This window comes from Pygocentrus nattereri, chromosome 13 (assembly GCF_015220715.1).
Source record: "Pygocentrus nattereri isolate fPygNat1 chromosome 13, fPygNat1.pri, whole genome shotgun sequence".
Classification (NCBI taxonomy): Eukaryota; Metazoa; Chordata; class Actinopteri; order Characiformes; family Serrasalmidae; genus Pygocentrus; species Pygocentrus nattereri.
Genome location: NC_051223.1, coordinates 15,916,044 through 15,929,115, shown reverse-complemented (window position 1 = coordinate 15,929,115; position 13,072 = coordinate 15,916,044). Strand labels below are relative to the sequence as shown.

Genomic DNA, 13,072 nt, shown 5'->3' with positions numbered 1-13,072 from the left:
TACTCCAAAAGTAAAGTCTTTTATCTCATTGTGCTTTTTATAAAAAATTTATGTTTCTGATTGCAAAGCTTTCTGTTAAAAAAATAACTGCCATCTTTGACACATAAGATCAAACACTTGTTTACCATGTTTGGTGACTGACACACCTTTCAGTCAATCACAATCATCTCAATTGCTACTTCCTCCATCCAGCAGAGCAAAATCTGACAGAACTCCTCACAATAAGCCTGCAGTGGTGGCAGTATGGCAGTAAGTTTCTCATTTCTCATAGGACATGGTGGAAATGTGTGATGCTCACGGCTGTGTGCATTGCCAGTCCTTCCTGCAGAGAGAGACTGTGAGCTGCGCCCTCCACCCCAGCGCAGTGGATCTCCTCACCACTCCCTTGCCTTTTCTCCGCTTCCTCCAACACGGCAGCGCTACCTCAACTGCTCTCTGCTTTCTCTGCCATCCACTGTGCTGTAGACACCAGCAAGGCTGCTGCTTGTGTGTGTTGGAGCTCTGATGCTTGGACTTACATCACCATGCCACCGTCGTGCCTAGGTTCACCACCTAGCTGTCATTCTCAGCACTGTAGTAAGACTGGCGAGATGGCGGTGTGTTAGTGTGTGTTGTGCTGGTACGAGTGGATCAGACACAGCAGTGCTGCTAGAGTTTTTCAACACTGTGTCCACTCACTGTCCACTATATTAGACATTCCTACCATGTCAGTCCACCTTGTAGATGTAAAGTCAGAGACCTTGTGTAAAAGATGATGAGTCCCCTCAGCATCTAACATTGCTCTTATTAGTTTAGCTGGCTTGCTTTAGCATTTGCTCATCTGATGTGGCAGCTTCCTTCACTCAAACCTCCTTATTAGATATGAAAGCTTTAACACAGAGTGGCTAAACAGCTTCCCTGGTCTGATTAATATGAGCGTGTTTTTGTAAACGTCACTTGCATTAATAGTTTGTCATATCTCAAACACGTATTTCTGTACTGAGCATCTTGTAAAGCCAGCTGAGGTTTGAATGGATTTTTTTTTATTTGTGTTAACAGCGGTATTACAAATACTAAAGGTGGCCTGAACTGAAAGTTTGTTTGGGGTGACAAATACCAAAGCAAGTAGGACTGTCAAACACAATAGAGACCACTAGACAGCTGCTTCAGCACCTGCACTTTGACTTTTATTCTATGTATGTTTTACGTCAACATTTTTTCTATTATGTTAGAAGTACAGAGCAACTAATATCCATGGTAATTAAATGCTTGCTAGAGATGTATCATATAGAGATTAGGCTGAAAGACTTTGCAGTATTACTGTAAAGAAGCAGGACTTTCTTTCTGCCAAGCTTCCTTTTGCAAGTGTATTTTAGTGCCCAACAAAACATCTCTGTAATGTTATCCTATCATCGTGTTGACATTTCGTCTTCACAACACAAGCAGACACCCTGATAAATGCCATGTCTCTATATTATGTTCCTGGTGGTCTTGTTGAAACACCCAAGGGCTACAGAGCTGAACAAAAGGCCAGACAGAGTAAGGCATCGCTGTGTCCTCTCTCAGACAGGCACGTCACTTTAAGAGACGCCCCGCAGTCTCTGTTTAACCCAAACAGGACTGAATGACAGACTGATGCTCTTTTCCTCACGCCTGATCCAGATGTCTCACTGATTCAGCTTCGCTTCTGTGCTGGAGCTTAATTAGAGTTGTTGGCAGGACAGGCCAGGCGTCTGTCTGACCCAGACTGGGCAGGGGGCTGAAGCGGGATGAAGAGTGTAAAACGAAGAGATGGATGATAGAACGAGCACATTGTTCCGCTCTCTTAAGACAGCAATATAGCCACTGCCCACTGTACAGCAGTGCAGAGAGGGGGGAGTCGGAGGGGAAAGGGGAGAAGCAAGCATGAGAGAGGTGGTAGAGAGAGGAGAGAGGAGGGAGTAAAAAGAAGAGAGAGAGTGACGGAATGAAAAGAGATGATGAAAAGAGAGAAAGAGATGTGGAAAAAAGAGGGAAAGAGTAGGGAGAAATAGTGAGACAGGAAAAGAGAGAACGGAGAGAGAGAAAAAGGGTGTGAGAGTGTGAAAGAAAGAGGTGGAAAGAACAGAGGGAAGGGGGAGAGAGTGAGACAAGGGAGAAAAACAGAAAGAGAAAAACAGGGAGAGAGAGAATGAGAGAGAGAGAGAGAGAGAGAGAGAGAGAGAGAGAGCAGGGAGAAAGATCAAGTGAGAGAGAAGGGAAAAGGCTGAAAGAAAAGGGAGTAACAGAGTGAGAGTAGAGAGGCAGAGCAAGGGACAGAGAGAAAGACAGGAGGGGGAGAGTTAACAGAGAGAGAGAGAGAGAGAGAGAGAGAGAGAGAGAGAGAGAGAGAAGAAAAGCGACCATGGGGGATGGTGATAGAACAAGAGCCTGCTGAAGGGAAGGCTAAAAATTGGTAAGGGAGGGGGGAAAGAGAGAGAGAGAGAGAGAGAGAGAGAGAGAGAGAGAAAGAGGGGGAAGGGAGTCGCAGCAGCAGCAGCAGCAGCAGTAGAGTAGGCATCCGCGCCACACATACACAGACAGTGAATGAAGAGCAGTGTGGCAGACATCGCTACAGAGGGGGCTTCCATCAGACGAGGAAACACCCCCTTACACACACGCGCGCAGACACAGTGAGGCAGTGAAAGGTAAGAGATCTGGGGGCTTTGTTTCGGGTCTTGTGTGGCTCGGTGTGTAATCCGCTGTGCAGACGGAGTGAGCAGCAGCAGCAGGGCAGGGAGGGGAGAGGAGGAAGGATTGAGCTGGTGTAAAGGGATGTTGTTTTTTCAGTGGGCATGCCTTCTGACGGAGCGCAGCGCGGAGAGCCTGACTCACACCGAGGTACAGTGCTGAGGCTCGGGGTTCCCGTAGCGCTCCTTCCAAACCTGCTTCACCTGCCAGTGGAATGCACTTAAAGGAATACTCATTTTTCAGCTGAATCTCTATCAGCTGCACATATAGCACACATCAGTTAGCACAGACGATGATGTTGACAGATGTCCCTGTTCTCTGACTTGAAACACCCATAATTACAGCTAATGGACAGGTGCTGATGTCCATTGCTTCAATTATAAGTATGTTTACAGAGTACAGTACAGTGAAATGACCATTTGTGGTAATCAAATGTGTGATACAGACACAACAGATAAAATTCAAACAGCCTGATTTTTTTCAGTTTATGTCCACTACTGACATGTGTATTCTGTGTAGCAAAAACAGATATCATTGATTTTTACGTGGCCATTTCCAGCCTCACTTCCAACCTGAATTATACAGGCTGTTATAGGTAAATTGGCTCCTTAATGACTGGCTGGCCTGTATTGTTCCTCATTCAAAAAGTAGTCCAGATTTTAACATTGATTATATCTTCAGTGTGAAAGTGTCGAGTTAAAACATGCTGTACACTGAATAGGTGGATAAATGTGCATGTGTTGATATTCGTTACATCCCAAAAACAATAGATTCCAAATGTGCTGTTTTTGCTGCCTAGTTTGCAAAAGAACTTGTTGGACTGGAGTGTGAACTATGGCGACTATCAGTTTTCCATGACATAGGCCCCCTAAAGCAGCACTTGCCCTTTGCTCTCTGATAGAAAAAAAAGAGTCTGTTTTGAATCAGTCTGTTTTCTGATCTTTTCTAAGTGCAGGGAAATTATTGTCTGTGGTAATGGGCTGTATGCTACAGAAACAGTACCCATTGAACACAGCAAGAACTAATGCATTGATTTATGAAGGAGTGCAGAAAAAGGCTGCATAGCTGCAAAAGTCACTCTCTCAGGCCTTCTCACTTCTCATTCCTTCCACAATTCCCATGCCTTGTTTTTTTTTTCCATGCATTCGATATCTATGTTGTCACATCAGCGTGTGCGTGTGAGGACGCATGTGCATGCTTTTGCATGTGCGAAGGGTGTGAACTGTGGCAGATGTGCACTCTGTTCAGATGTCTGTCTTTGCAGTTTGATCTGTGGTTCAGTGTGGGCCCTTGAGACTTGATAATTCCAATCCATGCCATGTAAACACTAATCGGATGTAAAGAGATTTAACTTGGCGATGCTGATTATCCTCCTACCATCATCGTATGTTAACATGTACTTGCACACATGCTCGCAAACAGAGAAAGAAAAATGGAGAAATGAGCAGAGAGAACAAACTGAGCTTTCAATGCTAATGAGCCCAGAGGAGGTTTTGCTGGTGGAGGGGACAGATGGTGGCGGAGTGATGGCAGGGTGACCTTGTGGTCCAGCAGGGACTGACGCTCAACTCTGAGCCACCCGTTTGTCACTCCGCCTGGGAAGAGACCAGGAGGAAGCAACCGCACCCCCCCGCCAAAACCTGTGGAGACAGCACAAGGTCGTTAATCATAATGATTATTATTGACTAATTGATTATTATGACTATTATTATTGATTCTGTAGCACTTCTAGTAAGTTATTTACAAAGGAGCTCTCTTAAAGGGCCCAGATCATGGAAAACTGAATTTCCCTCCCTTTTTTGGAAAGCTTGGGAGTCAAATACGTAAACATTGTTAAGGTTTTAAAACATACTATTCATGATTCTGTCCATATGTTGTATTCAAGACCACGTAAGTCTAAGTCTAGACAGAGAACAGTTTAAATAAAAATAAATAAATAAATAAAATTGAAATAAAAAGAAGAAAGACTGAAAGAAAATAAACCTTAAGATTATTTCTAGCTAAGTCCTTATAGGAAAGCCTGTTCACTTGACAGCCATCTTTGCAACACTGCCAGGCAGTTATTTCCAGTCACACAAGACCAGACTCTATCTCTTTAAATGAGGAGAGACCAAAATTCATGAAACGTGAAGGTCAAATTATCATTTTTAAAAACATAACGCTGATTAAACATGACAAAACCCTCCTAAATATTTTAGCGCATTTTAATCAAATCCATCCATCCATCCATCCATCCATCCATCCATCCATCCATCCATCCATGTGTATTTTAATCAAATAATACACAAAATTGTAGGTTGTTCTGGCCCAGCTAGCGATTGAAGTGTGTAAATAGACGCCATGTTGAGTGTTACAAGCTTTCTCATTCATATTTAATTAGTTTATTGATTATTTTATAACCAGTAATTATTTTATAGATTTAGTCCAACTTCGCATTTAAACGTTTGGAAACATATGATAGTGAGGTTTGTCAAGACCTCTGAAGTCCATGTCATGCCCTATTAGAAACTTTCGGTTTTTGCTGGATTTCTCTTTGGTAAAAATGGAAGGGATTTCCTAAATGTTATTTAGCACCCTTTCCTAATTAATTATACATTACTAGTGCAAATCAGTTTATTCTCATTCACAATATACAGTAATAGCTTGGCACAACCTGGGGGAGGTGCTGCTATTGCTGCTGCTCTAATGCAGCACTGCCTCTGCTGTAATACCAGAGAGTGACTAATATAACATTCAGCCAATCATATCAGATTGCATACACACCGTATGCGGTCTGATACGATTGGCTGAAAGTTGTGTTACGTTACGTGGCTTTAAAGAGAGATTGACTAATCATATCAGAGCGAAACAGTGATAAACAGAGTTTGTATATCCACCTACAATATGGGTTTGTGGTAAATTATGGTCAGTATAGCTGAATATCTCTAATAATGATATATCTTTTTATTGGTTGCTTGTTAACTCTAGCTAACTTACGTAACTTTGGGTTTAAGTGAGGTAAAGAAAAGAGGCTAGGCTAACACTAACATTAGCTACTAGCTTGCAAGCCAACTAGTTTAACCCATAGATTCAATTAATAGTGAGTGCACAAGTGTGAACGACCATGTGGGATAAAAATAACATTATTAACAGCTATTTATATTCTTTATATGTTTTTAGATTTCTCTTGAGTATTTGGAAAGAACAACATGTATTTGCCATATTGCTGCTTACAGTAAGTTAACGTCAGTGAAAAGGATGATGCTAAAGTTGCTTGGCGAGGCGCCATAATGTAACTGCTGCCGCATTTAAGTTGAAACGGAAAAATTCAAACTTTAGCTTTGTGTAAAAAAGTCATCATAATGCAGTTTTATATCCTTTAAATCCTCAACCTTGTAGATGGAAATTAAGAGACAGAAGCTCTGTCAAAAGCCAGACAGAAGATTTATATTAATGTCACAATTGGCTCCTCCCACTCCATGTGCCTTTTTGTTTTGGTGTCTCCATGTGCATTTGTTTTGATTTACGTCCTGCCCCCTGTTTGGTTGCTCCGCCCCTGATTGTGTTCACCTGTCCCTCGTTACCCTTTGTTATTTAAGCCCTGTGTTTGCCCTTAGTGTTTGCTGGTCTTTGTATGAATGTATTGGTCATGTTGTATGTCCTTGCCCTGTTTGAATCTGTCTATAGTTTGTCATGTCTGAACCCCGATCTGTCCGTATTGGCTCTTTGACCCTGGACCGTTTTGACCACGACCCTGGATTTGCCCTTAATAAAAGTCGCTTACCTCCGCACATGCGTCCGCCTCATCGCTCCGCGTTACAATTAATTAAAAAAAAAAGATTCTTCATTGTTTCCTTGAGTTTTTGTATATCTGAGTTTAATAAAATAAATGTTTTACTAAACACTGGAAAAGAGGGAGAGAAGGAAGCAGAAGGAGGCTGATAGCACAGGGAGCAAATCTGATGCAGGTTAGTGATGTAGAAGGAAGTGAGGGAGAGTTGAATTTAATTTAATAACTTAACTGAAAAATATATTATTTGTTACCATGACCGTGACATTATGTCACGCAGCTTATTAAACATGCCTACAGAGCAAAATCACTTGAACCAACTGAGACTGAACTGATCGATAATCTGTGTTTGAATAATATATCAGGACCTTGCAGTTTATCTAAGAGAGAGGAGACAGCATTGCTTGACTTCAGTACCTGCTTGATCTGGATGGATGTAGTGTTTGTTATACTGGCTCTGTGCTTAATACAAACTATGCAGAGACAGATCCACTGTGTGCCAATTTGATCAAATAAACATGTCTTGGAATACCTAACACGGCTGCTGTACTTTTCTGGCTGTTGCTGCTCTAGAAGGGCATTCTAAACATTTTGGGGTCTCTGGACCCTACTAGTACAGGCTCAGACCCCTGAGCCCAACCCCAGTCCAGAACCTCCCTGAGTACAGATATTTCAATGTTCATATATTTTGGATTCTTAATAACCTTGTAATTTAGATGATCCAGTAACATTCAATAGAAAAATATATACAGGAAAAAACTTTGATGACTTCAGAGGACAAAAATGCACGACTTCAGAGGTGTAATGAGAACCATTCAAAGCAATGACACCAGGTCACTGTGGGATAGTGTCTGTAATGAATTCTCATAGTGATGTTTGTGTCATGTAGTTTAGCGCAGTAATCAAGGTTAAAAAGGAAACTTTATGACTTACACATTAACTTTGTTCTTATGAATACAGAAACACTAGGGCACATGCATGTTGCTGTACATGCTGCTAGGCTAGCAGCCAGGATTGGTTAACAACTCAGGGATGTGAGGCCTTTGCGTAATGCATGCTGGGTATTGTAGTGAGAGAACAATGATGAACAAAAACCATGACAAGGATATACAATTCATGAGTTCTCTGAAATGAACGAAGCTGAAGGATATAGTGCTGCGCCACAGAACACAACACATAACAACATATTAAACTCTATGTTAGGCCAGAACTCCTATTTAAAGCAACTGCTTTTTTATAACAAACTTTATTGAGGAATATTATTTTAAATGCAAACACATTTTCAGTTACAAAATACAAAATCCACATTCAGCAACATTTCTACAATATTACACAATTGAGCTATTTACGTTTAGAAAGATACAGCTCTGTTTAAAACTCCAGCAGAGTCCAGGGGAACTTTCTCTTTCCTCGAGTGTCTATTGTTCACAGTCTTTTGATCTCACACAGTATTTGTTTATAAACAGTTTCAGCAGGTATTTCACACTGTTTAACACAACTTTGAAATTAACACAAACATTGAACCAATAAAATTCTAAAACACTTTTGGAAAAAGTTCATTAAAAATCCCAAACATTACACTTTTAACATTAATTATAATAAAATAAAATTAACATTTATTTTCCTAGAGGTACTGTATATGATCAAGCCAAGAACTATTTAAGCACCTTTATTTTTCAGATTGAACTTCTGCAAAACATTGGAAAGCAAAAGTTTTACATTTTAAAGGAAAGATAAAATGAATGCACTTCTTTTGAGCTACTCAATTGTATCAAGTCTAGATGAAATGGCCTTGTGCCTATGAACATTCAACAAATTGGATTCACTGAGGGCAGCAAACACAAAGGTTTTCTGGCCTTTTGTGCCATTAATGAAAATGAATAGTATAAAGTCTCTGTATTGTGCATGGTTTGATCTGATTGTCATTGGAGTAAGAAGATGTCCAGAGATGACAACATATTCACCTGATGGAGGACAGATGTTAATGGACCGAGCTGAAGAAATGTTAAAGAATTGAAATCCTCCAGTTGTAACAGTAACGCAGCAGAGCGCAGTGCTCAGCAGTGTAATCTCTTCATCGTGCTTTCTAATCAGCAACAGAGTTAGGCAGAGGGTAGAGAGAGAGTCTTTGGAGTCTTCAGAGGAAATCAATATGGATTACTGAAAAAGGGATGTGTATGCAAAGGCTGCATTCATTCCTGAATGAAAAGAAGTGCTAAACAAGCATCAAGTTAGCTCTACTGAGGAAACAAGGTGGTTCTGATGGACAGTCAGATAGAGCAACTCATCAGATCTCTGGATATCGAGCCTAACATTCTGCGTTTTATAGGTTGTATTAAATTTTTCATAAGCCATGAGACTGCTCTTCCTCTGAAAGTGTAGGCCTGAATTTTTTGGATGATGAATCAGACGCCTTCACTTTCACCAACAATGAAGGCTATGGAGTGAAATATGTGGAAGGAACCAATGCAAGAATACTGATCTACTCAAATTCTAATGACCAAATTCTTTACAAGCAAGCTAGCTAGCTGGTGAACCACATATCATGCATGCTAGCTGTATTTTTCCTTAATGAACAACATTCTAGACAGCTTTTAAGTAGTGATTATGAAATAAAGAACCTGATGTAAATATTTTTTTGCTTAGTAGTGGCAATAGCAGACGTGGAAAAACCAGACACAAAAAGGTTTACATATGTAGGTGTTACAGGAGCATACTGATGTTCCCAATACCCTATGTTCCTCACGTTCTATATTCTGTGTGCTTATGTTCTCAGGTTTTAACGTTCAAAATGCCCTGTATTCCCAAGGTTCTGTGTCCCTAGGTTTCTATGTACACAAGGCCCTATGTTCCCAGGGTTTTATGTTCTCAGAGTTATTTGTTTTATTTACTGAACATATAACATCAGAATATGTCTAATAAGAAATATTAGTAATATAATCACTTGTAGGTAGTTTGACCAGAGGAGGATGGGTCCCCCCTGGTGAGTCTGGTTCCTCCCATGGTTTCTTCCTCAGTTCTGAGGGAGTTTTTCCTTGCCACTGTTGCCCCTGGCTTGCCCACCGGGGGGTTTCTGTACATTCTTACAGTCCTGTTGAATCTTTGTCTTTTCCGAAATTCTGTAAAGCTGCTTTGTGACAACATCCCTTGTAAAAAGTGCTATACAAATAAATTTGATTTGATTTGATTTGAAGAAACTACTCTTATTTTCATGTTGAGGAAATATGATTGAGGCAGCTTGGAAAGGCAAAGCCATTTCCATCAAAATTTCACTGTGGGAATAAATAGGACTTTGGAAATGCAGGGTTGTTAAAAAATTACAATGTACATGCAGGCAGCTGTGTACAACATGTTTCAAGAACCATATCAGCCCTTCATGCTATGTCCAAAATGTATCCCTATGAAAGTAATTTTTTACTCTTTCATTATGTTTTCATTATGTTTCCAGTGGCAGCTAAAGCCATGTCATTACAGACTGCTGGTGTTCACTTGTTTTTTCCTGGAATCAAACCTTGTCAGTATAGCAGCACAATAAGTGCATGATAAAGAGTGCATTAAGGCCATTTGCCTTAAATCGCCTGATGATTGTGCATGATAGTTGCAGTAAAACATAAAAACCCTGGGCCTTCTACAATTGTTTGAATCATGAAAATCTTAAAAGGAGCTGGGAAGAAAAGCACTGATGAAGTATTGATTATTGATGCCATGGGGACTCTTGGGAGTGTTTTCAACTGATCACATTTCACCTGACTTCACACATTGTGTTGTCCCCATTCATGCTGATCATGAGTAAAGCATCTAGCTTTCAGAAAACAGTTTTCTTTTTAGTCTTTCTTATGTAACTTCACTTGATCTTCCTTTCTTTTAACAATATTACCCACCTTATTATACAAACCCAATTTCGAAAGTCATGACAGTAAGAATAATGTAAATGAAAACAGACAGAAATCTGCACGTGCAGATTGGGACATGTTTACTACTGTGTTACATCATCTTTCCTTCTAGCATCATTCAGTAATTATTTGGAAACTGAGGACACCAATTATTGTTGTTGTGAACGTAAAATAAGATAATTAAAGATAAAGATAATTACAGTTTGTCTCCATCTGTAAATAATTAAGCATATTTTAAAAACTGAGGTTCACTAAATCTTCATTGTCCTTTTTTTTTTAGAAAAGCAGGTGTATTTTTTCTATCTGCATTGCTTTTACTCATTTTTCACACACTTTTCACAACAGTGAACTCAGATCTCATAGAAAAACGCAGTTCAACTGTGTCCAACTGTGCAACAACATGTGATGACAGCTTAAAGAAAATGCTCATAGTTATAAATACCTTCGGCTGCCATGTAAATAACAGTGCACAATGGCAATCTGTCATCATCAGCTGCTTATGTAAGCATCAATAAAAGAGGTTTTAGACAGGTGTTTAAGATGAGAAAAAGGTAACAGGTAAGACATATTATATAAATATGAATTGATTAACAATTGATGAAAATGATTAACAAAGTGACAGATGTACCTGTTATTCTAACAGAGACACTTTACGTTTTGCTTTTTTCCATGCTCACTGAAAAGGGTGAGAATAGTGGAAAGAAGCTTTGTCCCGAATGATAATAAACAGAAGGCCAGTGACAATATTTGTCAGTAAAAGATGTTTAATAGATTTATAAAATGGTAGATTTACCCACTGAGGTTTTTAAAAATGTGTGCAATGAATGCTGCAGTCTGTAGACCTTTTAGGTTTCATCCTTCTTCCACCATCTCAGATTCAGATTCCTTTATTGATCCCAGGGGGAAATTGTACTTGGTACAGTTGCAACCGCTAATGTAAAAATAAACACTTTACTAATAATTTAAGACAATATAGAGACATTTACAGTATGTACACAGGATTTAAGTACTTATGAGTATAGTAAGGTGGCAGTGATTGTGATAGTAATATGAAACATCAGGTATAAACAGTTACAATTATTTAAATTAAGTTAGTGTCCCTCTGAGTTATCGTATTGAGTTTGTGAATCACACACTGAGGGAGGAGTTATAGAGTTAGAATGACTTCCTGTGGCGCTCTGTGGTGCATTTTGGTAGAGTGACATGGAAATGCTATGATTGATGACATTGTAACCTTGAGTATACAGTTAGTATATTACAGTGAAATATATCTCTGGTTCCACATAAAACTTGCAGATTCTAAGTCAACTTAAAGTAAAATATCAGCAGATATTACAGCCCCTATATACATCAATAATGAACGCTGAAACCTGTATTTTATTTTAATTTGGTTGTTGTTTAGTGAGTGATTGAATTAATTTACTAACCTGATTATCAGTTATTGTGTTTTATGAAAAAAAAACTTTGCTTTTGTGGCTTGTGTTTAGTGTTTTGTAAAGTCTTGACCATCTTGCAAAGAAAAAGCATTGTTTGGCCAGAAAGCCTCTGTTCAGTATTGTGTGTTAACTGTCTGAATGAACATGAATGAAAGTGTCCAAGCACTTGAGAAACACTGTAAATTGTTAAGGAAGGTTCCAGCTGTCTCTAAAATAGATGCAATATGAATTAGAACCATATGGGTCAGTTTGGATTTGTTCTCGTGTTTGAATATATAGTGGAAAATGTCCATACAGAGGCAGTCAAATGGTTAAGAAATTAGAAGTCAGTCACAGACACACTCTTTTTGTGCTTGTGGTTGGCAGGACTGTCAGATTAGGCGATCCTCTGAGCGGGGCTGAAAGGAGAAAGAGGGAGACCTCCTGTGTGTGTTCCTGTCCGTCTTGTGCTCTAATGAGAGAAGCCATGCCTGTCCTGTCAGCCAGCACAGGTAAGAACTTGAGAGAGGCTGTTCTCCTTACTGCTTTGCTTGGATATCACTTATAATGATTCTCATGCTCTATTTCTGAATCAATGTGCTGACCAATAGGGGAGGTGATGTGCTACTCTATGTTTCTACTTTGTGTAAAGGCCTACACGAGATGCTAGCCTTGCTAACATCTCAGCTGCACCCAGACGCCAACCACAAAGAGGATCTGGTCTTCCTCCGAGAAGTCTTCAGCGAGAGGAGCCTCAGCTACCTAATGAGAGTGCGTATAGCCTAACCCTGCATTCAAATTCCATAAAACAATCTGACTCCTTGTTTGCACTTGGAAATCCCTGCTGTAATCTTAAATCCTTTATTTGATTTGAAGGAGAGAATCAAACAAAACTGTTAATCGACCGCACAAGTCGTATACACTATATTGCCAAAAGTATGCGCTCGTCCGCCTTCACACATATATGAACTTGAGGGACATCCCATTCTTAATCCATAGGGTTTAATATGATGTCGGCCCACCCTTTGCAGCTATAACAGCTTCAACTCTTCTGAGAAGGCTTTCCACAAGGTTTAAGAGTGTATTTATGGGAATTTCTGACCGTTCTTCTATAACCCCAATTCCGATGAAGTTGGGACATTGTGTAAAACATAAATAAAAACAGAATACGATGATTTGCAAATCCTTTTCAACCTATATTCAATTGAATACAATAGAAAGACAAGATATTAAATGCTCAAACAATATTCACTCATTTTGAATTTGATGCCTGCAACACGTTCTGAAGAAGTTAGGACAGGGGCAAC

At 39.7% G+C, this 13,072-nt stretch overlaps 1 protein-coding gene across 1 annotated transcript in view; it reads left to right on the top strand.

The window, feature by feature from the left end:
• The first annotated feature begins 2,477 nt into the window (after nt 1–2,477).
• mpp3b (membrane protein, palmitoylated 3b (MAGUK p55 subfamily member 3)) overlaps nt 2,478–13,072 on the top strand; it is a 31,497-nt gene continuing 20,902 nt past the window's right edge. Inside the window, 3 exon segments of the mRNA XM_037544210.1 lie at nt 2,478–2,645; nt 12,153–12,277; nt 12,418–12,536. Of these exon segments, the coding sequence (XP_037400107.1) occupies nt 12,241–12,277; nt 12,418–12,536 (156 nt within the window). The 5' untranslated portion in view covers nt 2,478–2,645; nt 12,153–12,240.